The sequence below is a fragment of the Rosa chinensis genome, chromosome 7, assembly GCF_002994745.2.
Source record: "Rosa chinensis cultivar Old Blush chromosome 7, RchiOBHm-V2, whole genome shotgun sequence".
Classification (NCBI taxonomy): domain Eukaryota; kingdom Viridiplantae; phylum Streptophyta; class Magnoliopsida; order Rosales; family Rosaceae; genus Rosa; species Rosa chinensis.
Genome location: NC_037094.1, coordinates 50,042,966 through 50,070,748, shown reverse-complemented (window position 1 = coordinate 50,070,748; position 27,783 = coordinate 50,042,966). Strand labels below are relative to the sequence as shown.

Sequence of the window (27,783 nt, the reverse complement as noted above, 5' to 3'; positions counted from 1 at the left end):
ACTTGATCAGTGACATTCAGTGTGACTTGGCTAGTAACTTGGTCAATGAAATGTGTATAATAGTGACATGGTCAGTGATTTGAGGTTAACTGACAAGACCCGCCCCAGATTTCACCCTGAAATCTGAGGTGGCCCTGCGGGGCCCACCTTAGAAGAAATTCTGCCAAAAGTTTGGCGGAACTTCACCTAAAATGGACTACCCAAAACCTGTAGAAAGCATATTTACCCTTCTAAATCACCCATCCTTATTCTCCTGGAGCCACCCTGCTCCCCAAATCAACATCAACCAAAATCACAACACACAAATCTCAACTTAACAACCTTAATACCTCAGGTAATCAGAGCAATTCTAATAGAAAGGTAAATGAGGAAAACCTAATTTAAGGACAGACGCGGAAGCCATGCTATTGAATATGCCTCAACTCCGTGTAAGCCCGACCTCAACCAATTTGCCTGCAACTGGGCATTTGAAACCGAAGGGCCCAGGGGAAAGTATTGAAAACACGTTAGCGTGAGTGGACAAAAATAAACAATCTTTAAACAAAAGGGATTTTATACTTTCCCACATTTAATTCATTAAAAATCTCCAGATGCATGCAATAATTAAGAAAGCGAACCACGAGAAGCTCCGCTCAAGAAAAACCGACTGAAAGGAAAGATCGAAATTCCGATACTCAACAGAATAAGACCCGCCCCGCTGGTTAAACAGAAATCGGACTAGGCCCCGCTAGTCAAGTAATGATAGGACATGAGGAAGAGATATCACCATACGGGCAATGGAGCCTCCCAGGCTCTACCTACCCTCGACTACCACTCACACATAGATTGTGCGAGGAGGAGAACTAATAACCTCGACTTCCACTCACACATAGATTGTGTGAAGAGGAGAACATTACCTCGACTGCCACCCACGTTAGGAGGAGAATACGTCACCTCTACTTCCACTCACCAACACAAAGTAGGTGAGGAGGAGAATAAGCTACCTCAACTGCCACTCACCAACACAAAGTCGGTGAGGAGGAGACCTAATCACATGACCCGCGTATGGTGAGGAGAAACCATCGAAAACCAGTAAATCCGTAAATCCATGAGGCTTCTCCAAAATCTCTCAAGATAAAATCCATGTATTCAACGACGTGACCCCGCACGCCAAAATAGTCTCGAAATCATAAACAAATAGGCGAGAAATAGTAAATCATTATAATTTCCTTAGGAAATCCCATTTCCGATAATATTCCAGAAAATCTCAAAATCATCATTAAGGCATTCCCAATGCCAACAACGAAAGTCGATAAATATATATAGGAAGTAAAATGATAACTCAACGGCGTGTCCCACACGCCAAAATTATTCTCGGGTCAATAATGATTTAGCAAGGAAGTTCAATAAGGAACTAATATTCCATGGGATTATTCCATCGAAATCCCATTTCAACAATCTTTTCAAAAATATCCTTAATAAAATAAATAGGAGAGAAATAAACATTTCAATGACGTGACCCCGCATGCCATAAAATCTTCAAATAATCAAATAACCAAATCCATTTCCGAAAATAACCATATGCTCGAAAAAAAAAAATTTGATAAATAATTAGAGCATATTCAAATAAATAAATGCATGCATCATTTGCTTAAAAACAAAAGTCCACTCACAGTACTATTCCGACGATCACGCATCCGTGTTCCGGCATCGAGCAATAGCTCGGTACGTTGTCCTGTACATAATTATATTCCGTGAAAATTCTTCAATAATTTAATACGATTCCTAAAATCAATTCCTCATAATTACATCTCCACTTCTCCTCGGATGCAACCCAAATTATACTACTAATACCAATTCGTTAATTTAAAGGTTCCAAAGCAGAACAGAGAGATATCCGACGGCCGGATCCTCGTAATTCGATAATCGAAACCCTAAACTTCAAAAATTCATAATTAATTCCAAGCTTCTCCAAAATTCACCAAATTTCATATACAAGCTCTACGATATTTATAGGATTTAATGGGCTAAAAACTGGAATTAAAACACAGCCCAACACGCCTCCACGCGCCACCCACAGTGGTCCCACGCGCTGGCAGCCACCACCTCCGATGGCCACCAAAAATTGACAGTAGCTTCAAAACAACAAACCCAACAAATTTCTCAACTGCAACAAGTCCCAATTTTACCTTTAAGAGCTCGGATTAAGCCGATGAAGAAAACCCAGAAATCAAGCTTCGAACCCTAGGATGTTCTTCGTCGATTCGACCTCCACGATGCAAATCGGAGCAAAAGGCCTTAGGGGAAACGATCTGTGTCAAAAACTGAACCTTCGACGCTAATTTGGTGGCCGGAGACAGCAGGAATCGCCGGAAATCGACAAAACTCCCAAACTGCTACAGTAACCGTAAGCTTCTCGGGGTCGAAACTGCATTTTCCGGTCGATTCACGGCGACCCACCACCACTAGCGAGTCCGGAAGGAGGAGACGAAGCTAGGGGTGGTCGCGGTTCATCCCCAGGTGGCCGGAAACAGAGGCTAGCCGGAGCTGCAGAGGAAGGAGAGAACTGGGGAAGAAGAGTGAGAAAAATTTTAACCCCAACAGTAACTTTTTTTAATTTATACTACTTACCATGAACAGTAACTTTAGTATTTCGCTTATAACTTTCGCATACGAGCTCCGATTTTTACGTACCACATATCCACGCGCTCGGTTTAACGTCCCCTACAACTTTCATGAAGAACATTTTCTCAAATTTTGACCCGAACAAAAAGTCAACAATTTAGGGCCACTAAAAGTATCGAAACGACGGTAAAAGTGAAAGTAATTGTCGTTTACCGTCCAAATGACTAGTAAACAGGTAAATTAAGATATGGGACGTTACATTAACAGTGACTTGGCCAGTAACTTGGTCAATGAAATGTGTATAACAGTAACATGATCAGTGATTTGAGGTTAACAGTGACTTAGCCAATGACTTATCAACTGACTTGTGATCAATATTGGACATGGTCAGTGATACTGATTTGGTGAATTCGAAATATGCCTAAAATTTGAATGTGCTGTACAAGATCTATAAATATAATGTTTTATTAAGGAAAGCTATACATACGTACATAACAGTGACATCATAAAAAGATACAAAAAGCTAATTTATTTAGTAAGCTAGAGTTTACAATTGGCCAATCTAAGCCCCTAAATTTTTTTCTAAAACTCTAAATTAGTAGAGATCCAACTATGCTTATGTTCCGCAAATGTCTTGATTATATGAGCTCTATACTGCAAAATATCCTTCTTTGAATTAGTAGAGATCCAACTATGCTTATGTTCCGCAAATGTCTTGATTATATGAGCTCTATATTGCAAAATATCCTTCTTGATGAGTTTCTTTGGAATCCGCCCCCCTTTAAAAAAAAACATCTATAAAATTTCACAATCCAATCTGTTAGCCATAAAAAAATTCAAGTCAATTAATTTAAACAGTACAACAATAAAGTGACATTTTTAAGTGTTGTATACTTACGAGATTTGTTCTTGTAGATCATCAGTCACTTTGACAATTATATGATCAGTGACTAGAGGTGGCAAACAGGCCGACCCGACCCATTTAAGCGGGCCTAGTCGTGCTTCGTGCCGTGCTTGGGCCGGCCCATTTATTATCGTGCCGGGCTCGTGCTGGCCCATTTACTTAAACATTAAGCTCGGTCCGGCCCATAGCCCGAGCCCATATCGTGCCGGGCCGTTCTTGTGTTGGGTCAATAAACGGGCCGTGCTCGTGCCTACCCAATATAAAGCACGATTTTAAAATCTTAATTTGAATAAATAAAAATTAATTTTATTTAACTATTTAGAAAATTAAAATAAATTAAGTTCTACAATATTTTTCTTAATCTTAGCTTTTTAAGATTAGTTTTCTAATATTTTGTATATTCCACTACAACTTGTAGTCTACAAGAAAGAAAGCAAGAAAGAAAGAAAGAAAGAAAGAAAGAAAATAACACAAAATATATTGCTTGTAGTATATTATTGTGAGATTAATCTTTATTAATATAATGAAGATTTAGTATCATATTATTCTTTACTTCATTCTATAGTTGTATTATTATGAGATTAGAAAAAATACTTTATGTCAAAACAAGGATATAATGTTTTATTTCACTATTTTGACAATATAAAGAAATAGCGTTCGTGGAATTGTCATGAGATTTTAAATAAAGAGGTCTAATATTCAAATCTCATCATTGTGGTTTTTAAATATTTTTAAAAACAAAATAAAATTTTGTGTTTGTAACGGATCAGCCCACAATATGTTGTGCTCGGGCCATGTCGGGCCCATTACAGGCTGGGGCCAAGCCAGGCCAATGGCCCAATATTCCTAGGCCCAACCCGGCCCGTTATTCTAACATGCTCGGGTCCTGCCGGGCCACTTACGGGCTTGGGCCGTGCCGGGCCCTTGCAGTGCTCGTTCTTAGTGGCCTGTTTGCCACCTCTATCAGTGACATGGCAAGTGAGATTTCTTCTTGTAATAGTTACCTGGCCAGTGACCTGGATATAATAGTGATTTGAAAATTTCAAAATATGTCAGTGAAATAGAATGTGATTTGGCCAGTGACTTGTGTATCACAGTGACATGGTCAGTAATATGCAATGTGACAAAGTCAATGACATAGATATAACAGTGACTTGGCAGGTGACATGCGATTGACAGTGACTTGTAATTAACATAGGATATGATCAGTAACTAGCCAGTGACAACAAATTTGACACTTAGTTCTACGATTAGCACGTGCCACATAACAAGAACAACAAATTTTAGAGAGGGTTCTATTAGACAATCACACAGTAACCCACGAGACTCATTATCAACTTAGATATCACAACCTGATCATGGTTGAGTTCAACTTAAAATCGCTGCAGTTCACAAAAGATGCAGGTCTATAGTTTCCACACCCAAGAATTTACCTCTAAATGCTTTTAGAAACCACTGAAGCAAATAAAGAAAAACTTACCATGATGACTGAAAGCTAGATGCAACTATACCTTTAAAATGAAGCATTCAACATAAAATCTCTTCAGAGCTACCTGGAGTTTGAAAAGCCGGTGTAGCTTCAAATTCCTTATGTAGATGCTCGTAAATTGTCATTGTCTGAATCCCTGTTAAATCAATACAGTCCACTAGATGCATAATTGTATATGTATATATAGATGTTGGTAATACAAGATAATTTATCAAAGCCATTGACTTCTTCCACTACTGCACAACATTTTTCTCCTATTTCAATGAATGCATCCTCTTGAAAATGATGCACATAACTTCTTAATAACCTTGAGGTCAAGAAGTACAACTTCCGACTTCCGAGGTCGTCAATTTGAATTCTTTTTGCAGCCAACATTAGTGTACTGCTAAGTAATGACAACTCCAAAAAAATGACATTGATTGACTAATTGTAAATCATGCTAGAGTTACAGTACAGACTCATATTTCTTCCTTCACTTATGTTACAATTTTCAACAAAGTTTCCAACTGATGCCCATGAAAAGAAAATTCAAGCTTCAAAGCAATAAAGTGATATCATAATAACAAACCTAATTGATCATATTAACAGCATTTTGACAATGCATGTCTCTACAAATCAAAGGACTAGTGCTCATCAATTACATACAACTGAACTGTCCTAGATTCCTATAAAATTTGCGGCGGTTTGTATATATATATATATATATATATATATATATATATATATATGTATATATATATATATATATATATTGATATCACTAATCATGCTTAGCATATGAACTATTATCAAGAAATTTATTCAACAATTCATCGAGAACCGAATGTCCTAAAATCTAAGAAAATCAATCCTTATCAATTTTTCATGATCAAACAACAAAATTCTTATAAAATTACATGAGACCCTAAGTGAATTAAAGAGTATCAACGGCTGTGATAAAGGAGAAACTAGCAGTAATAGGATTAAAGTAGTAATACGGACTAGGATGAGATCAAAAAGGGTGGCCTGGTCAACCTTGACGAAGTCAGCTGTGAAGACCCGAAATTCTCAGTTAAATATTTCGTGTTTCGATATTTGTTCAATTCTATGATATATGAATTGTGGGCATGATTCTTATGTTGTTGTATGAGAAATTTGGTTTCGAATGAGTTTATTTTCGAAACAAACGTTATTTTGTGGGGGGGGGGGGGGTCACTAAAATCGACTTTTTGTACGTACGGAATTTGGGAAACCCCAAGGGATCATAGCAACACTTATGGTCCAGGAGTGGCTCATGCTGGAGACTGCATCTGAGTTTAATCTTGTGCCCACAGGAGAACGACAGGGAATCCTTCTCGGTAGTATCACTCTACAGCTGACCTTGATTTCTAGGATCATTCAGAGTCAGACACATGATGAGTTCGCTCAAATGGTGATTTCTGATATGATTCTTGATGCCAACGAGGAAGGTCCCTCTGAGTGGACAGTTGGAGCTGATGGTGGATTGAGATTCCGGTTGAAATTGTATGTTCCGGGCGGTGATAACCTCAAGGAGGAGGTCATGTTGGAAGCACATCGATCTCGATATATGCCCAGGGAGTACCAAGATGTATATGGACCTACGAAGACAGTTTTGGTGGATTGGGATGAAGAGGGATGTGGCTGAGTATGTATCTAGGTGCCTTACTTGTCAGCGGGTAAAGGCAGAGCATCAAAGGCCTGCAGGAATGTTGAAACCTTTGCCGATTCCAGTATGGAAATGGAAAGAGATCTCCATAGACTTTGTGACCAGCTTGCCTAGATCCAGACAAAGTTATGACTCTATTTGGGTGATAGTTGACCGATTGACAAAGTCAGCACACTTCCTTCCTGTGGCAAAGACGTACTCCGGTGATACATTATGTAAGTTGTATCTGGATGAGATAGTGAAGCTTCATGGTGTGCCGGTAACAATTCTCTCTGATCGGGATGCTCGTTTCACTTCGGAATTTTGGCGTAGATTCCATAAGGCTTTCGGCACATCTTTGGCTATGAGCACTGCATTTCATCCACAGACAGATGGGCAGACCGAGAGAGTGAACCAGGTGATGGAGGATATGCTTAGACCATGTGTTTTGGACTTCAAGGGAAGTTGGGCGGATCATCTACCATTGTTAGAGTTTGCCTATTACAACAGCTATCACACCAGTATCGGCATGGCCCCCATATGAGGCACTTTATGGTAGGCCATGTAGGACTCTTATCTGTTGGGCGGATGTTGGAGAGAAGGAGCTCTTGGGTCCTGCGCTTGTTCGGGAGACTACAAAGAAGGTTACGACCATCCGAGATAGGATCCGTACTGCACAGAGTAGACAGAAGAGCTATGCCGATATGAAGAGAAGACCGTTGGATTTTGTGGTGGGTGACCATGTGTTCTTGAAAGTCTCACCTATGAAAGGTGTGGTGAGATTTGGCAAGAAGGGTAAGTTGGCACAGAGATATGTTGGACCCTTTGAGATTTTGGAAAGGGTCGGAGACTTGGCATATAGGCTTGCTTTACCAGTTAGCATGTCTGGTGTACACAATGTCTTCCATGTGTCCATGCTCAAGAGGTATATCCGAGATGAGTCCCATGTGATTGATCATGGTACTATTGAGGTGAATCCGGATGTGACCTTCATCGTTGAACCTATTCGTATCTTGGATAGGTCCACGAAGAGGCTTCGAAGGAAGGAGGTTGATTTGGTCAAGATTTTGTGGAGTCACCATGACGAGGGTGATGCTTCTTGGGCGTTGGAATCAGATATGAGATTGAGATATCCACAATTGTTCGTCGATGAGTGTGCCTGAATTTCGGGGCGAAATTCCTTTAAGGAGGGTAGATTGTGAAGACCCGAAATTCTCAGTTAAATATTTCGTGTTTCAATATTTGTTCAATTCTATGATATATGAATTGTGGGCATGATTCGTATGTTGTTGTATGAGAAATTTGGTTTCGAATGAGTTTATTTTCGAAACAAACGTTATTTTTGAAACAAATGTTTTTGTACGTACGGAATTTGGGAAAACTTCCTTCACGAAAGTTGTAGAGCCCGTCGATACGAGTTCGTGTATATGTGGAACGTAAGAATCGGAGTTCGTATGAAGAAGTTATAGCATTTGGAAAAGTTGCCAAATTGGGTATATATATAAATGGAAAGTTGCCAGAAATAGGGTTTCCATTTTGGGCAGCCGACCTCTCTCTCTCCCGAGCCCGAGCCGAAAATAGAGCAAATTTTTGCCGGCTCCGTTCTCACTCCTCCTGCCACCAATCTTTACCAAACTTCTTTCGTCAGCTTCACCTTGACCTTTCGTAGCTGCCGGTGGCAGCCTTGCGCCGCCTAGTAGCCTGTAGCGGCGGCGGGAGCATGGTTTCGGTTTGTGCCCGTTTTGAGTTCAACGTCGATTTATCCTTGTACCGGCCACCAAAACTCGACGTTCTTAGCTAGTGGAACTCGCCTCAACCTCCTGATCAAGCTCCAAGAAGGAAAGCACATGAAGTGATCAATTTCACGCTCGTCGGAGTTTGGCCGATTTCTGGAAAATTTCTAGACAAACTGGACTGTATTTAGGTATTTTCGACCACTTCCGTTCATTTTCTGACTTCGAGATAGTTATGGAAGTTTCTCAAAATGATTAAACGTAGAGGAAAAGCCCGGCCCTGACACCATAGGCGGTGGTCGGCAGCAGATCTGTCCCTAACTCCGGCGACCTTTTCCGGCCACCTTCTGGGATCCCAAGGGCAGTTTCTGCCCATTTTTATGTTCTACGTGTTTATACAATCATTTCGTTATATAGCATGTGAATTTTGGATATAGTATAATTAAGTTTTGAATTTTACAATTTCGAACGATTTCAATCGTTCGATTTATGATCTGTGAAGATCGGACTGTCGGATAGACTCGTAGTTTTGATATAATGATCGTAGGACTGTCCCGATGACTTTGTGTGGTCACGGGTGAAGATCTGACCGTTGGATCTTCATATAAGTGCGTTCTTGAATTGTACGCTAAGTTAATTATCGTATTTGGTTAGGTGATTGACGGTTTGAGTTGGTGGACGATTGGGAACCGTATTTTAAGCTGTTGAGAAGACGCAGCGGGATTGGAGGTGAGTAAATCTCACATGGTTCATTTACGAACTGAATTTCCTTATTGCACAATTATTTGTTATGTGTGAGAAAATGGTTTTAAGAAAATGAAATTTAAAGTATATAGGAAAATGAATTTCTTGGTTTTACTACGTGTGAACTATAGTTGGTATTAGTGGTCATTCCTGAGTGGATGTTTACGTATATATATATTTACATGATTTTATACGGAATGGTGTGACATTGAAATATGTGTTTTTTTTACGATTTCGTTTTTATACTTGAATGAGGGATTTATTTGCCATGATTATTATGATAATTGGTATTGTTGTGAGTATGATTTGGGTGGAGACGTGATATTGTGAAACGGGTGGGATTCCGTTTATATTTTGTTCTGCGGACTGAAATGTCTAAAGTTCGATGGTTATAATAACCAGAGTGTTTTGTTCTGAGGGCAGCAATGTCCAAAGTTCGACGGTTATCATTGTGATAAACGAAGTATTTTGTTCTGCGGGTAGAAATGCCCAAAGTTTGACAGTTATAGTATTAACCGAAGTATATCGGATGCTTGCACCTGGGCCAAGGTGACAAGTAACGATTCAGATAGAGCTCTAGTCTGTTGTGGGAGTACGGTCATGGTGGTAACTAGGTTATTGCATTGTGAGTACTTTGTGCCACGTGAGTTGGGTTGGTGCTTAAATTGTTGGAGTTGTTGTGTGTGTTCGGATTGTTGGATTGTTTTACTTGAATTAAAAGAATTGTGATTTATTAAATCAACCGTTCATTTCTTATTTACTCACGAGCTTTACAAAAAGCTTACCGGGTTTTATGTTGTTGCAATCCCAGTACACTATTCAAACGGTGTAGCAGATAATCCTGCAGGTCAGGATAATCAGGGTGGAGAGCGAGCTGAGTAGAGCAGCAGGGTTGACGTCAGCACTTAACCTATTTTGGTGTGTTGTAGACTCTTTTGAGTGTAACTTTTATTTATGGTGGTATTGTAATATTTGTAGAGGTGGCAAACGGGCCGGCCTGGCCCGGCCCGGCCCAATTAATCGAGCTACGGGCCGTGCTCGTGCCGGCCCATGTCGGCCCATTTCTTATCGGGCTCGGGCTCGGGCCGGCCCATATACTCAAACATTAGGCCCAACCCGGCCCACGGCCCAAGCCCATAGCTTGCCTGGCCGTGCTCGTGCCGGGCCTAAGGCGGGTCGTGCCGGGCCCTGCCGGGCCGTGCTCGTGCCTTGAGAAAACGAAAACTAGTTCCACATTGAGATAAAATAAATGCAATCAACATAAACACTAAACACAAAATTCATTCATAAATAGAATGCTAGATATCAGAAGTTTACAACAAAGTACAAAACTGTAAGTATGTAAAATATGGTTTTCCTCTAGCGTGCTATGAAGCTGGCTGGCTTATTTATCCATCAAATCTACATGCTGCTCGTGTGTTTCACCTTCCTTCAGTAAACTATCTATTTGTTCCACTTTCTTCTATACCTCTACTTGTAGTTTCTCTGTCTTATCTTTATTCTCCATTTCTACTGCTGAGATTTTCAGCTACAAATTTTGCTGCAAGATAGTACAAAAACAAGTTTAATAGGAGAAAAACACCTGTTTCCAAGCTCTCCTGACCAGTCATCATGCTCTAGATGCTAATAGTGTCTAGCAAGTAGCTAGGTTCAATATATATATATATATATATATATATATATATAATAAACTTGGATAAGTTTAGAAAATCAGAACCACAAATTTGAAATTTCTCTCATCTGCACAAATTTATTATAAAAATTTGGATCACAATTCTTATAAAGGTTTTAGAAAACCATGCAGCTCGACCTACTTTGCTCTTTAGACTTGCCGTTTCCTCCCTTGATTTCATTTTCTTATTGTCACAAGAATAATAAAGTACTCGGGTACCAAATACAAAACAACAACAATCCTATGAAAAATCTTTGCATCAAAGGAAAGAGACTCTTGCTTTTCATACAAATATAGACATGAAATTTAAGTAAATAAATAATAGATAATAGAGCATGTATGTCAAATTATCATCATAGTTCATGTTTAAGATCTTGAAGCAAGTAATTCTCAGATTCTGATGCTAGAGTCCATGCTAATCAACTTTAGTTTCTCTGTATTATCTTTATTCTCAGTTTCATGTTTTTCCATTGCCTTAATATAAATCAAATTCAAAGTGACAAAGTTCATTACTGAGACCAAATTAGGACAAGCAAAAAATAAACAAAGTGCAGGGACATGAAAAATTGGAGATCCAACTTACAACAGTAGGGCGTTCCGAGTCAAGGAAAACAAAAGATAAAACTTGCGCGCTCAACAATGACTTGTTCTTTCTGCTCCTCAAACTGCATAAGTATACACAAAAGATAATGTTTAACATTACAGCTAATACCTTGAAAGCTACATGAGACTTGTAATTGTTTTTAATCCCAACAACACTCTTAACTTGCTTTCCATGTTCATGTGCAGATCAAACAATCACACAATGAGGAAGAACATATCTGCCATGAAATCATTAATCAGAAAAAGAACTCAACTGTACACAATCCACTAAAAAGAATATACTTCTAAATCAAAACCTAAGAAAACCTGGGAGCCAAGAATGGAGAGTAACTAAATGCAGAGACAAATTACTGGCAGTAAGTAAGTAATGCTATTGTGCAAAAGCATATCAATATGTCTTTTTTAAAAGGGGTTTGGAACCCAGCGTAGCTGGGAGGCTCATCCCCACGCCTTTGCATATTATTCATAGTCATAGACGAGTACAACGGGGAGGACAAAGAACCAATGCCCCGTGATAAAGTACAAAAATATTATCAAGTCTCAAAAGGTGAGATTGCATCACTATAGTTTAAGCACATCCCAACTAGGTTGGCACCCACTCAACTATCAATCATTTGCATTCCTCTAACCTTTCCATCAACAAAAGATATCCAAATCTACTGCTTTTACACACTGATGTTGCAACATGAACTTGTGCATTCCTCAATGTCCTCTGCTTTCATCAGTGATGTAGCTCTGAGGAAAACAAGAGAAAAAAAGGTTAGACAAACTAGTGAAATTGGAAAGCATGACTTTGAAAAGAGATTGCAAACTATGGTAGATTCTTTTACATACTAGCTTTCTTAATCAACTGAAATGGAAGGTGTGCTTTTATTTTCTTCTTCATCACATGCCAAATCCTCATCCACAAAACTTTGAGCTCTAAAATCTGCATCATCCCAATCTTTAACACACATAAGAGCCTCCAAATTTTTGGGAGTTAGCCTTGTCCTCTTTTCATCCAATACACGACCACCTGCACTAAAAGCAGACTCCGATGCTACTGTGGACACCGGAGTTGTTAGCACATCACGCGCCATGATAGAAAGCACAGGAAAGTTTCTGCTATGTGCTTTCCACCATCCCAAAATGTCTAATTTTTGTTTTTCTTCCTCAGTCATGAATTCAGTAAAATCAGTATCTAAATATTTGAAAAATTCATTGCAAGAACTGACAACACCTTTTTGTTTGGCTTTGCTAGCAAGCAAACCAAAAACAGCTTGACAACTTGATGCATTAGATCCTGATGAAGAAGGGCAGTGAGGGGCTTGGCTACCTTGAACACTAGCAGCAGCATATTTCTTTTCATACAACTTATATGTATCATTGACATTCTTTTGGATATTAGTTATTTTCAATGGCATAGTAATAGATAAATTCTTCTCAATTTCTTTCAATATCAATTCCAAACCAGTAAGCTTGATCCTTGGATCCATAATAGCTCCAAAACAAAAAGTATAAGGAACCTCCTCCCAATACTTTTTGTATTTGCCTTCCATCACTTCACAAATCTTTTCAAAAAGACCACTTTCGAATCTGTTTTTTTCAAAAGTAAGACTAATTGCATACAAATCATTAAGTGCAATAGGAGATGGCGGATAATAAACACCGGAGCAATTGCATGTAGCATCATAAAAGACTTTCAAAAAGTCCACAAATTTGAAACAGAGATTCCACATATCCTCAGTCAAAAGGTTGTCATTAAATTTGTCATTATAGAAAACACTCAATGCATTAGTGTAACCTCGACAACTATTCAACATGTGATAAGTTGAGTTCCAACGGATAGGCATGTCTTTTTTAAATTTCTTAGGTTTCAGACCTTGACTTTTGCATAGCTGATTGAATTCTTGAATTCTACTGTCAGAAGAACAAACATAACCAATAGCATCCCTAACACAACCAATATGGGTTCCAATAAGTTTTAGTCCATCTTGCACCATCAGATTAATGATATGACATGCACACCTCATATGAAAAAATATTCCTCCATAAGGAGGGTGCAAACAACGCTTCAATTGATCTATTGCAACCGAATTATTGGTTGCATTATCAAAAGTTACTGAAAAAATTTTGTTAACAATATTGTATTCCTTAAACACATCCATCATGCCATTAAATATTGTCCTACCAGAATGTGGAAATTCTAGAAGACGAAAGCCAATAATCCTTTTATGTAACAGCCAATTATCATCAATATAGTGAGCAGTAACACAAATAAAAGGCAAGTGATTTCTACCACCCCATAAATCAGAAGTAATAGCAATTGAGCTCTTTAAATTTGGAAAACATGCGTCAACTTTTTCTTTTCCTCTCTGTAAACTTTCAACACATCATTCTTGTTAGTGTTACGAGGAACACGTTTAAACTCCGGTTGGCAATACTCTCTCTGAAATCTTTCAAATCTAGGACTCTCAGCAAATGAGAAAGGTAATTCTTCAGAAGCTAAAAACCTAGCCAAACCTTCCCTCATTCTGACATGGGAGTACTTAAATGTGGTTACACTACCATTATCTTTTCTACTCAATTGAGATTGAGTAGGACCAGATTTAGATACATGTACTTCCACACATTTTTTAGCATGCCTCTTAAGATGGCCAGTACTGTTATTGCTCTTACAACTTAACAGTGTCTTGCAGTAAATACATATTGCCCTTTCATCTTTTTTACCCCCACCAATATCAATTTCCTCAACTTTGTAATGATCCCACACATCAGACTTCCGTTTTCTTTTTCTTACCACATCTTCTTTGTTGGGATCAGTAGGTTCAGTGCCAACCTCATTAGGTTGGCTATTATCATTTTGAGCTATAAGTTGTTGTTCACCTGAACCCGAAGACTCACATGGCATATTCTCCGGGTTTGGTTGTGGAAATATATCTATATTATCATAGTACTCACCCAAATTCAAATCATCCCCAGAGTCCATCTAAATAAAACAAAACTAGCAAGAGCAAAGAGAACCAAAGAACAGAACAATCTTTCAAACATATATATATATATATATATATATATATATATATTACTTCCTGCCGTTCAATGAAGTCTTGGCTCTTAAGACATATCAAGCGAACGAAAACAATGCAGCAAATAATGTATGCGATGTGATCCCCAACTGTCCTCCAATTAAAGCTTTACCCTCTATTTCACTTACGGTAACTGCATCATATATAAAAGAAACATTCAGTACAAACTTAATTGATTAATCAAAACATATTTTTATAGTACAGAGGCATATAAAACAGTAAGTACCGAACTTCCCTCCAATTCCTTAATTGATTAATCAAAACACTCAGTACCCAACTTAATTGGTACAAACTTAATTGATTAAACATTCAGTACAAACGTAATTGATTAATCAAAACTTTCAATAGCCAACTTCCCTCCAATTCCTTGAAAACAACGCATTCAAAGGAAAATCATACAATATATGAAATACAATCATCTAAAACATGAAGCACAATAGTTTGAGTAAAATTGAATAATCAAATACCTTCATCTTTACAATTATAAGCTCAGAGGTGTCCGCTGCCAGTAAAAGTGATCAAATTTAGGGATTAGAAGAGAAATTCAAGAGCAAGAGATGGAGAAATTGAGAGTAATTTGAGGGCTAAAGGTTAGAGATATATATATATATATATATATATATATATATATATGAGGAGAAGAAGCCGTTGGCATCTTCCTCCATTGATAAGTTGGAAGGTCCAAGCGTGAAGTTCATTGATGGTTGAAGTTTTCCAGAAAAAGTATTCGTTAAAAATTAATGTTGTAATCTTATTGACTATTTGAGTTATTGCGTAAATGTTTATAAATTATATATTTATATGTTATTTTAATATTATAAACGGGCCGGGCTGCAGCTCGTAATATGCTGTGCTCGGGCCGTGCCGGGCTTCTAACAGGCTCGGGCCGGGCCGGGCTTTTGGGCCAATATTTCTCGGCCCAGCCCGACCCATTAAATTACCGTGCTCGGGCCGTGCCGGGCCTCTAACGGGCTCGGGCAGTGCCGGGCCGCTTCTAAACGTGCCGGGTTCGTGCCGTGCTCGTGCCTAGCGGCCCATTTGCCACCTCTAAATATTTGACTCGAGAGATAGTTTGCTACGAGGTTTGTATTATGGTTTGCGAGACGCTGGTTAAGAAAAAATTCAGGACGTTATTTGTTTTGGTTATTATTCATGTTTCGGATTTGAATTTGTTATTCAAAATTTGGGGCGTGACATCAGCATTCCAGTTCCTAAACAATAATTTGCTTATCTGCAGATAACTTCCCACTTACTTACCCACTATGTGCATTTCATCTAAGACAAAACTTCCCGCTATCTGTATTAACTCCCCACTTATTTTGAAAAAAGTTTTTCCATAACTATTTAATCTATACAATTATTAAGAGAAGAAAACTTGCTCTTCATAACTGATTTTTTTTTTTACCAATTTACCTTTCTTATATTAAAAAACTTTGAATAAGAATTAATCAATAAAGATAATAAAGTCAATTTATAAAATTAAAATAAAAACAAAATTAAAATAAAAGTAGTAGAAACTCCCCACTACTTTTAACTACATCCTCACACTCTCTTGAAAAAAAAAAAAAAAACCTCCCCATGCTAGTTAATAAATTATTCACACCCATATCGGGTGTGTTTTGTTCTAATCTATACTATTATTAAGAGAAGAGGCTTTGTTAGCCAAAACTGAAATTTTTGACAGATTTAACCCTGAAATATTAAAAAACTTTGAGAATAAATTAAATCACAAGGGTAAATAGGACAATTATAAAATATATTTTTATTCAGAAAATTAAAAAGAAATGATTTCACAACCCCCACTTTTCTCTCACACTATTTTCTCTCTGCAATAACTACCCACTGAATTTATTTCTTCTAAAGATAACTTTTTTTTTTTTTACAGTTAAATTTTTCTTACACATGCAGAGCATGTGATTACAGACTAGTATTAATTATGAAACCACTCAAGAAATTAGATAAAATTTACTTCCTTTTCCATTTGGATATTATTTATTTTTAAGAAAATAATTATTCACCATTCTTAAAAAAAAAGAAAAAGGAAAATAATAATTATTATTTTAAAAAATGTAGCCGTTGCAATTAAGCATAGGGAGTGAAGGAAAACGCGGTTAGGCTAAGCGTGTGAATCCGCCGAGGATTAGGATAAATAATCCAAATTTCCTACAATTAGAAACTCTACTCCATCTCCTTCTACCCCTTGCAATTTGCAAACCCTAACCCCAAAATCAATTTGTCCTTATAGTTGTTGGCGAATACCCAATTCCGATTTTTGTTCAATCTCCGATACCCACTTGTAATCTTGACTAAAGATTCAATCTTTGGGGATCAATTTTTTCTCTGAGAAAAGAAGACGAATAAAGGAATTAGGGTTTAGGAGTTAGCGGAGGAGGAAGATGGTGATCACGATTGAAGATTTGAGGAAAAATGAGACCTGGCTTTGTGGGTCTTTCTTGAAAATGGTTGATGATGTGAAAGCCATGGCCACCGACCCATCTGAGCAACAAGTGCTTCTGACCCAGATGGTTTTGAAGGAGTTGATGATGAATAGGAACAAACCAGAAGCAGCATTCTCACTTGGTTTTCCCAAAAAGAAGAGATCTGGATCTAGAGGGATGCAAAAGCAGAATCAGAATCAGAAGCAGAGGATCATCATCAAATTCAAACGCTGCGTCTCTGCCACTACAGGTATTGCTTCTTATTCTTGCTCTGTTTCCCCTGATTCTGGTATTGTTGGATCTAGAGGGATGCAAAAGCAGAATCAGAATCAGAAGCAGAGGATCATCATCAAATTCAAACGCTGCGTCTCTGCCACTACAGGTATTGCTTCTTATTCTTGCTCTGTTTCCCCTGATTCTGGTATTGTTGTAAACCCAGACCCACTTCATGATGATCAGAAACAGGATTTGAAATTGAAATTGAAATTGAAGAGCAAGAAGAGGTGCTACTCTGAAATCGAACAAGCAGGCGATGAAGGTTTCGAAGACATAAACTCAAAAAGGCTGAGAAAGGGAAAGAATCATAAGAGGGTGTTACCAAGTGCGCAATCGATGACTGAGTATTTTCCAAAGGAAGAGTTGCAGGATCGTTTTCGTGGTATGGGTGGTTCAAATTGGAACAATGTTGATAGAATAATGGAATAATGTTTTGGTGAAGGATTTAATTCCAGCCTTAAGATTTAATGCATCTCTTGTCATTCAGGATCAGATCACCCAAAGCCAAGAGCAAGAGCAATAGCAATAGCAGGGAAGAGGAATGAGATCAAGATCAGTATGACCAGCTTTGCTTTGTCCTTGTTAATCTGCTTTCTGTGAGTGTTCTTTGAGTTTTTGATTTACACTTGAATCAATTTGTGTAGTCTTTGATCAATATATATGTACTAGTTATCAAGTCTTAAAATTTCTTGTTCATTAACTCTCTACTCTACTCCATTTTCTCAGTCTTGCAGTTTATGTTCAACAGTAATTCAGTGAACAACTTTCATTTTTCCGGTATGGTTTTTGTAATTTTAATACTTTCTCTATTTCCCCAAAGCTCAGATATCGCATATCTTCATTCTCTTTCTCTCAGATCATTCAGTATGCTCTTTGAGTTTGGGGGAAGCATCCAATTTCTTCTTATGTTTACCTGGTATGTTAGCTTACATGTGCTCTTTTAGTTTTAGACTGGGCTTATTAATGCTTTTAATCATTTATCTTTGTTCATTCTCTTCTTAATGGTGACAACTCATATATAAGAATTAGCTATGCTTCTGATTTTTACCCAACTGGCATGGTGTTCTGCTTGTGTACTCTAGGTTGAATTACTTGCACTAGGCTATGTTTAGGATGAAGGATGTCTAGTTTCAACATCTTCGTTTCTTTTGTCCGGAGAACTGAAGGAATGTTGGTTTAATTCACCGCGGCAATTTGAGATATGGCTCATTAATTTTGGTGCTGATTAATGGAATGTGCTTTAGTTTGAGCTGCATCTGTCCTTGTTTTTGAAAGGATTTGATGTCTTAGTATGCAATTTGAGCTTTGTTTTTCAAATCAGGTTGGTTTATGAATTATTTCCATTTATTTTCATGAAGATGAGTACTCTCACATTTGGGTTCCAAATCTTCTTTACTGCATAAAACTTCGTAGAAGTAGGGATGCAAAATTCCTCACCGAACAGATGATGATATCAGCTATTCTCCTCCCTGTCGAATTGTGCGTATGTAAGTAGCTCTATAAATCATATTGAAGTTTTTGGAAAATATGCATGAATGATAAAGTGGTAGTTTCATTTTGTATGCAGCACCTTGGCAAGATTCTGGTTTCTTAAAAGAACCAATAGCTCATGTACACAGAAGATGATACAAAAGTCTAGTTTTCCAGTGTCAACTGTTCTGGAACTATCAAGATCAAGATCATTATGAATAACTTTGCTTTCCCTTGTTAAGCTTGTATTGAGTCTTTGATTTACAATTAAGTCAAGTCTATTATGTCCGTCTTGTTAGCTAGCTTCAGCATTATCAATGATGATATGTACATAAGAGTTGTCTACTCCATTGTCTTCATCTTGTACGTTCTGTTAGATAGTAATTCGATGAACCGACATTCACTTTTCCAATATGGTTTCGTTTAATATTGAATATTTTTGTATTTGCAAAAAATCATATATATGCAGTTTGTGCTGCATCCTACTCCTTTTGTTTACCAATATGTTAGCTTACATGTGCTCTTTCTAGTTTTATACTAGGCTTATCTGATCTTTTAAATGCTTTACTTTTCGTTTTTCTTATGCCGACAACACATATAGACCGGTTAATAACTCAGGTGTTGATGGCTTGTTTTCAACTTTTATTAAGATTTTGCTACTCAACCTCTACTTTTGTAGTCCAAGTATTTGTTATTTTTGTTTAGCTGGCATGCTGTTCTACTAATTGTTTACAATACTCATCTGGTTGCATTGAAAATGCTACATTTTGGATAACAATGCTTGGTTGTGTCTTTGGATCAGAGGAAAGAAGGAATGTGGGTTTAATTTATACCACAGCAAAATTGAGGTTTGACTAATACTCATTGCTAAGTAGTACTGATTATGTTCATGTTTCTGAAAGAATATGGTGTCTCGGTGTGTAAAATAAGGATGTTTCTCAAATTAGATTGGATTGACTTTTCTGTTTCATTCACGAAGGTGATTATTGTTACATGACTCGCCTGGATTCCAAATCTTCTCTACTATTTAAAACTTCCTAGATGTGGGTTAGGGATCAAATTAAATTGGATGAGCTGAAGAGAGGAAGGAATGTGGGTTTATTATCAAATTTACCTTTTTCCCAACTCTCACCAAGTATGACAAAATGAATTTTTATTGGTCATCTGCTTACTTTCCCAAAATGAGCTTGAATTTGTTTTTCCGTTTCTAGGACATGCAAACGCATGCTTTCCACCAGTCTATCTTTCAATTATGTATTAGATGTTCTAATGCACATACATATCATGTGCTATTAATGTTTTTGCTTCTTCTGCAAATTTCCAGGTCATGTTAACTGTATAAAAGTTTGACATTGGTTCCCTGGTGGTGAGTACTTAAAGATCTACCATATGACAGGAGAGCAAAAGGCCTATATATATATATACACTTGGTCCCTTACCTTTTGGTTATTGTTTTGGTTCTTGCTCGTGCTTTAGTGAGGCTTGGATGATCTGTTTGAAAAAGTGAAACTATCCTCTTTGTAACTTTCAACTCGAGTAATATCTGAATAAAGTACTTGTACTTCTCCAACAGTCCATCTTCTTGAGTTTTTTTTTATTGCATATTTTGTTTTATCCCGGCCATATATAAATGAGTAGACTATTTTTCGCTGGGGGTTTATACTTTGTACTAGTAAACATTTGTAAATCTAATTTCTGGCGATATTGTTGTTATATTAAATTGCTTGATGACCTACGATTTATAGATCACCTGGAATCCTGAAATTGATCGGTTATATAATTTCTAGCTACTACAAAGGAATAGGTACATGTATGCAACAACAACATATGGAATAAAATTACATCATCACACACAGACTAAAGTCTCCATGTAACCGCAATTGTAGTCATCATCTAGTGAGCCATTTGATAGGGTAACTCAGAACATGTCTTAACGATCTTACTCCTAATTAACATTATAAGAGTTGACCTCGGAAGTGAGTTTTTGAGGACTTGGACTTAGTCTTGGTTAGTTATATATATATATATATATATATATATATATATATATATAGAGGCCCTTCTAGTGAGGGATTTTTTTGTTTTTTTGTTTTTGTCATTTTAAGGGATCGCTTATTAGACTCACTTTTCAATCACATATCCACATATTAACCGTTCAGTTTTTAGGTCTATATGAATAGATGGATATTTTCAGCCAAGTAACTGCAATTTACAATTATAAATATGAACGGTTTAGGTTGGACAGATTCGGTTCGTCCATTGATTTAATATAGTTCAATACTTTAACAATCATCAATTTGGCTGAAAATTTGCAGAGGTGATCTATGCATTAGGACCTAAAAATTGAACAGTAGATAAGCCAAAATGTGGGTCTAATAAGCGATCCCTTAAAATGGTCAAAAAAGATCCTTTGTGGAAGGGCCCTATATATGTGTGTGTGTGTGTGTGTGTTAAAGTGAAAAAAAAACAAAAACAAAAAAAAACCTAAACACGACCTTCCCTCTTATTTATATAAATGTAGTTTTTTTTTAATATTTGTCTTAGGGTTTGTCTACGGTAAATTAATGTACTGATACATCAAAGTAGATTAATTCGATATAGAAATAGAATAATTTGAGTTCAAGTCAAGCTAGTATACTTAGAAAATTTTACAATATGTTAACATATGACAATACATACAATTACCAATTTTTAGACTTAATTACTCAAATGAGAACCTACTGCAATTATCACTTTTAAGACTTAATTACTCGAATGAAAACCTACTTTACTCTAGCGAGGATCTTATTTTCCTTAATTAAGACTTTTTTCTAGTTTCTGTTAGGAATTTAACCTAAAATTCCTCTTGCGGAAGCAGACAAGTGCAAAACAATATAGATAAACGAGCGAGAAAACAAACACGAACTTGTTAACGAGGTTCAGCAAAGAACTTTGCCTACGTCCCCGGACTGCTTGGGTTTCACTATAGAAGAAGAAGAATACACGAACAAGAATACAAGAATCTCTCACAAGAGGTTCTCACCAACTCTCATGACCTCACCTCACTTGCACTCTCTATTTAATGCTTCAAAGACGTGATCTACTACTACAACCTATGCCCCTATTTATAGATATCTAACTAGACCCTATAAGACCCTATATGCGTATGGAAGTAGCTCTATAAATCATATTGAAGTTTTTGGAAAATATGCATGAATGATAAAGTGGTAGTTTCATTTTGTATACAGCACCTTGGCAAGATTCTGGTTTTTTAATAGAACCAATAGCTCATGTACACAGAAGATGATACAAAAGTCTAGTTTTCCAGTGTTAACTGTTCTGGAACTATCAAGATCAAGATAACTTTGCTTTCCCTTGTTAAGCTGGTATTGAGTCTTTGATTTACAATTAAGTCAAGTCTATTATGTGCTTCTTGTTAGCTAGCTTCAACATTATCAATGATGATATGTACATAAGAGTTGTCTACTCCATTGTCTTCATCTTGTACGTTCTGTTAGATAGTAATTCGATGTACCAACATTCACTTTTCCAATATGGTACGTTTCGTTTAATATTGAATATTTTTGTATTTGTTCAAGTAAATCCCTATTTGTATGTCTGGCCCAAACTCTAAGTTACTTGACCTAGTGGTAATAGGGTTATAATTAGAGAGAATCTCAGAGAATATCTTAGAGATATCCATTCATTGTATGATTACCTTTCCTTTTAAAATTCAGATTCTATGCATTGTAATCCTCTATATAAAGATGCCTCTGTTATCAATGAGAACACACATCAATTCTCTCTTAAATATCGTTTCCCTAAAATACGTTATCAGCACGAAGCCCTAACCCTGAAACAAATAGCCATACCATGATTCAAGAAGCTAAAAACCTTGAATCTGAATACAAAACCTTAAAACCCTTTCGGCCCACGACACACATCTTGAAGCCCTCCTTCCTAGGAATCCAGAACGCGCCGGAAACCTACTGAACTGGCCACCGGAATCTCCAAACCTTCCTCAACAAATATCTCGGCTGTTCACCACCTTCCAGACTTCCAATTGCTACCCAATTTTTATAAAAGTAGCATCTTCATCCCAACATCCGGGAACCAGAAACAATTTTCCCGGAACCGGCCACCTCGTCCCCGAACCAGCCAAAAGTTCTGGCTGTACCTTGAACCGGCAGAAAAGAAAGAACAAGAAAAGAAGAAGAAAGGAACAGGCCCAGAAGCCCACTGACCCAAGCCCAGAAGCCCGCTGACATCAGCCCTAGGACTCGCAGCCATGTCAGCACTGCCAAATCTGCCCTCTGGTCAACGTCGGTCAACGACAATTCCAGCAACTTTCCGACCACCTTCCTGCCATTTTCCGACAACTTTTTCCGGTCAAATTTCCCGGCGACCTATTTTGAGGTATTTTTTTACTAAACGTTCAAGTTTTTTTTTTGAGTTTTTAAATTCAATTTCTCTTCTTTTTCTCGGGGACTTGCAAACTCCCTTCTTCTACCCCCCCCCCCCCCCCCTTTCTTCATCATAGGGGAGACCTAATTAAGACGAACTGTGGGGGTTCGTGCTCACTCCAAGCGTGGAGCTTGTTGAGATCTCCAAACTTAGAGTTTGTAGAGAATTTATGATCGACTACTTACGTCATTGTTTCGATCTAATCCAATACCTCTTGGAATTGAATTTCTTGGAAGCAATTAAGCTCATAAATTCCTAATTTCTTAGGAGCAACTACGCTTAGAAATTTTATATGTTTTCGTGGTAGCCTTTTATACTCCGAAACTAACCCTAATTTCTTGTTCTCTTTCAAGATGAGTAACTTGAACAAATTGGACTTTGCTCCATTGGGAACAACTGGCTCTAGATATCACAGGTGGTTCGTGATGTCCGCCAGCATCTCAAGGTCGATGGAATCCTAGATACGATTTTCGAGCCTAGCAGGATGTGCTAACTGTTGAGCAAGCTTAAGCTTTGGAAGCCAATAGAGCAGCCTTAGAGGCAAATAAGGCAAAAGCCATCATCCTAATGACTGGTCATATGGATGATCCGCTCCAGTACGAGTGTATGAATGAAGAAGACCCCAGAAGGCTGTGGGTCTCACTCGATGAAAGATTTGGCAACGTCCGTGACTCCCTACTTCCTGACCTAGAAGTGAGATGGCATAGCCTCCGCTTCTGTGATTTCAAGTCAGTTCTTGAATACTACTCGAAAGCACTTCGCATTAAATCCTTAATGAAATTTTGTGGTAAAGAGATCACAAATGCGATGGTGATTGAGAAGACTCTCTCTACCTTGCCCGTCTCTGCATTGATGGTTGCTAAGAACTATCGAATTGATGTTACTGCAAGACAGATCACAAGGTTTCATGAGCTCATTGGAGCTATGAATGTCGCTGAAAAGCATGACAACATCCTAGTGAAGAACTATAATTCGAGATCCATGGAAATAGAGCATATTCCTGAATCCAATTATAGTCGAGCCCCTAAGAGAGGGCGCCAAGAGAGAAACCTAATCTTAGGGATACATTTGGACGTTCTGGTCCATATAATCACTCTACTTGGGAAGGTAATCGCCAAAATAGGAGAACACAGAAATGAAGAGATCAATGTGGAAAGAGAGAGGGAGGCAACACCTCTAGCCATGTTGGTGGCGCCTCTAGCATTGTTGCTGGCCCCACCAAGACTAAGAGCCATCTAAATGACGATTTCAAAACTCCTCAATCAATGGAGTTTGAGCAAAGAGATGTATGTTCTCGATGTGGAGTGTTTGATCATTGGGCACACATTTGTAGAGCTCGTGAAGAAATTGTTACCGCCTACAAAGCATATTGTGAAGTAAGAGAAGCTCACTATGTGAAACAAGAAGATCAAGAAGATGATCTAGAGTGCAGGGTTGAAGACTACAAATCTGGCTGGGATCAATAGATCACCAATTTTGTTTAAGTCTTTTTATTTTCCAAGAGATGTAATAGGTAATTGCCATATATTTTTGTAGTAGATGCCAATGGTTTGGTCTTTCTTCAAAATAGGCTCACCCCAAAGTAAGTTTGATGTCTAGGAAGGTTATGAGATTAGTAGTACTTAAGCGAGCCTTGCTCCACCGACATCTCTTTACTCACCTGGTCACATTCATTTTGGAATTACCAAAAGAAGTTAGATGACTACCGTTTTTTTGCATTAGCTAGCATTTTGGATTAGATTTTCTTTAGTCAAAGAGACAATGATGTGACTCTGTTGGCTTATGAATAAAATTTCGAGTTCTTTTCATTATGACTCAATTTTGATTTTGAGCATATTACTTTGTGACTACGATGGCTGGGTCATCAGTATTAATTCAAGGACATGGAATAGCCCAAGTTCCACTTGCCAAATGGCACCTTGATTACTATCACAGAAACTCTCTACTCTTCTAGGGAAAATCGCACCTATGAAAAGCCAACGGATTCCATGTGAAAATGCATGTAGAGACCGGAAATGAGTTCCTTTGCAATGCCTCCAACGATTACAAACAAAGGCGCATCTTAGAGTAGTTTATGTGTCTCTATAGTGGACTCTATGTCACTATTCGAGCTATTAAATCCAATAAAGTTATGAGAGAAGATCTCTTGGATTTTGACACATATTGGCTTTGTCACGACAGCATAGATCATCCTATTCATGATATGATGATCCGTCTACAAAAGACTTCACACAGACATCCATTCTCTCGAGCGAAATGAAGCATGAGTCAAAGGTTGATTCTTGGACTAAGTGTGACCGCCGCCGCTGCCTCTGGCATCGCCGCCGTCCACCACCAGCCTAGGGCTGGCACAGTCCCTATCCATGATGCCATGGATGGCGTCCAACATAGCGATGACACCCCAGGTGATGTTGCAATCACCAACTTTGCTTCAAATAACGTTTCAGACGCTCAGCCCCAACCAAAATCCTCATTGGTTTATTATAAGGCCTCTCGCTCGCTTTACAAAGCCCGTTCCTTAGGGAAGTTAGGACTGAGACTGTCCTATGCAAAAGATATGAAAATACTCATTTTGTTCTTACATAGAACCCATAGGGATTCTATGGACTGATTCAACCAACTTGCGGACTTTTAAATATCTCATGATGTTGATTGACACGCATACACGCTGTCCACGTGTTGTGCCATTGTCCACTTATGATGCTGCTTATGCTACACTCCTAGCACATATCATATGACAACGAGCTCACTCCCCAGATCATCCTCTTCCATCAATTGGACTTGACAATGCTAGAGAGTTTACATCGAAGATTTTCGATGGTATTGCATTGGGACTAATGTTGGACATCATATTCTCATGAACACACCCAATTGGTCTCGCGGAAACGACTACGATGGTAGTCTAGACATTGGTAATGCACACTAATTTCCATATATCCGCTTGGGGTGATGCAATATCGCATGCAGCTATGCTGATTTGTCTACAACCCAGTGCCACTCAATGTACCTCTGCGTTACAGCTGGTGACTGGGTACAAATATCGTACTTACGCAAATTTGAGTGTGCCTTTATGTGCCAATTGCACTGCCACAACGCTCTATAATGGGTCCTTACAGACGAATGGGTAACTACGTTGGATTTAAGACTCCAACAATCGTCTGCTACTTAATGCCCTTGCAAGGCGATCTCATTACCGCTACATTTGCGGGTTGTCACTTTGATGAGACAGTCTTCCCGTCGTTAGGGGGATATAAGAACAAAGATGTTCAGCAGGAATGACATGAATTGTCGTGGCCTGTCCCTACTATGTCTCATCTCGATCCCTGTTAAAGTGACGAGATCACACAAATATGCTGCAAACATGCCTGCAAGGAAGTACGTCCCTACAAGAGGACGTAGCGCCACCCTACACGGAGGTTGGCATGGCGCCAACACCAAAGAGAGTAGCACTATGGTGTTACAGGCCATGGCCCCAGCTGGGATGCGTTGGAGGCTCGTGGGTTCGAAGGATGCTTTGGCACAACCCAATCATTTGATCATCGACACTCAAAATCCGTCTCATGAGAATCTTCCGGTTAGGGTTATCGTTGGGGGACGTCTCAACATTAGAACCTATTCCTGAGAATATAGAGCTCTATGTAAATTACACTAGTGTATATGAGACGTGGGATAGAAACTCCATCATAATTGATGATGTAGTTGCGCATTTTATTGCGCATGAGTTTGTTGAGTATGATGATATCGAACCACGCTCTGTTGATGAATGAATGCCAACATAGAGAAATTCGGCCTAAATGGAATGATGCGATCCAGGTTAAGTTGGATTCTCTAACGAAGAGGAAGGTTTTTTAGCCAGTGATGCCAACACCTCCTAACATAAAACCTGTTGACTAATGGGTCTTCGTTAGAGAGCGTGATGAGAAAAAGAGATGGCAATCTCGCCTTATGGCACAAGGCTTCTCACAAAATGCCTTGGAATCGACTACGATGAAACACATTATCTCGTAATGGATGTCATTGCACTCCACTACCGTGTTAGTTTGGTAGTTTCCGAATAACTGAACATGCAGCTTACGAACGTGGTCACTACGTATCTTTATAGGGATCTAGATACGGAATATATATGAAGGTTTATGGTGAACTTCATTTACCCAAGTCAAGTGGCTCTAGACCATGGAGTGCATTTGCAATAAGGTTGAAACGCTCACTAAAGTGACTACTTGATTGGGAAGTATGCCCGCGCGTTTCCCTAACAAGTTTCAGAGTCTATCGCGGTTCATGTTGGACATGATCTTCATTAGAAGCCCTTAAAGAGTTAAGGGAAACCGCTGAACACTTGAAATCCGAGTTTGAGATGAAGAATTTTGGGAGAACATGATTATGTCTCTTTTTGAAACTTAAGCATCGTGTTGATAGATGCTTAGGCATTTTGACAAGGTCAAGCCCTCAAGCACCCCCATGATCGTCTGTAGTCTTAATCCTGAAAAGGATCCTCTTCGTCCAAAGGATGATGACAAAGATGTGCTAGAGGCAGGAGTGTGTTACTTGAGTACAAGAGGCGCATTATTGTACTTAGCTCAATGCACAAGACCGGACATCTCATTATTGTGCTTGGGCCGGCCCATTTATTATCGTGTCGGGCTCGTGCCGGTCCATTTACTTAAACATTAAGCCCGGTCTGGCCCATGGCCCGAGCC

General features: G+C 38.4%; 1 protein-coding gene across 5 annotated transcripts; it reads left to right on the top strand.

Annotated features, from left to right (window-relative positions):
- The first annotated feature begins 16,623 nt into the window (after window positions 1-16,623).
- On the top strand, window positions 16,624-19,126 carry LOC112175632. 5 transcript variants are annotated; one of them, XM_040509921.1, is made up of 4 exons: window positions 16,624-17,555; window positions 17,661-17,769; window positions 17,900-17,950; window positions 18,030-19,126. In XM_040509921.1, exons 1-3 carry the CDS (start codon window positions 16,856-16,858, stop codon window positions 17,922-17,924), a joined length of 834 nt encoding a protein of 277 aa, XP_040365855.1. In that variant the 5' UTR covers window positions 16,624-16,855; the 3' UTR covers window positions 17,925-17,950; window positions 18,030-19,126. The 5 variants fall into 5 exon arrangements, 3 of the variants coding, with proteins under 3 accessions (XP_040365855.1, XP_040365856.1, XP_040365854.1); XR_005802654.1 differs by having other exon boundaries at window positions 16,625-17,555; window positions 17,900-18,660; window positions 18,741-19,126; XM_040509922.1 differs by having other exon boundaries at window positions 16,625-17,186; window positions 17,319-17,555; window positions 17,900-19,126.
- Window positions 19,127-27,783: the final 8,657 nt, after the last annotated feature.

Coding starts and splice junctions, on each gene's coding strand:
- LOC112175632 (XM_040509921.1), top strand. CDS start 16,856: ATGGTGATCACGATTGAAGATTTGAGGAAAAATGAGACCTGGCTTTGT. Junction 17,556..17,660: donor GTTGCAGGATCGTTTTCGTG/GTATGGGTGGTT, acceptor CTTGTCATTCAG/GATCAGATCACCCAAAGCCA. Junction 17,770..17,899: donor TCCTTGTTAATCTGCTTTCT/GTGAGTGTTCTT, acceptor CCATTTTCTCAG/TCTTGCAGTTTATGTTCAAC.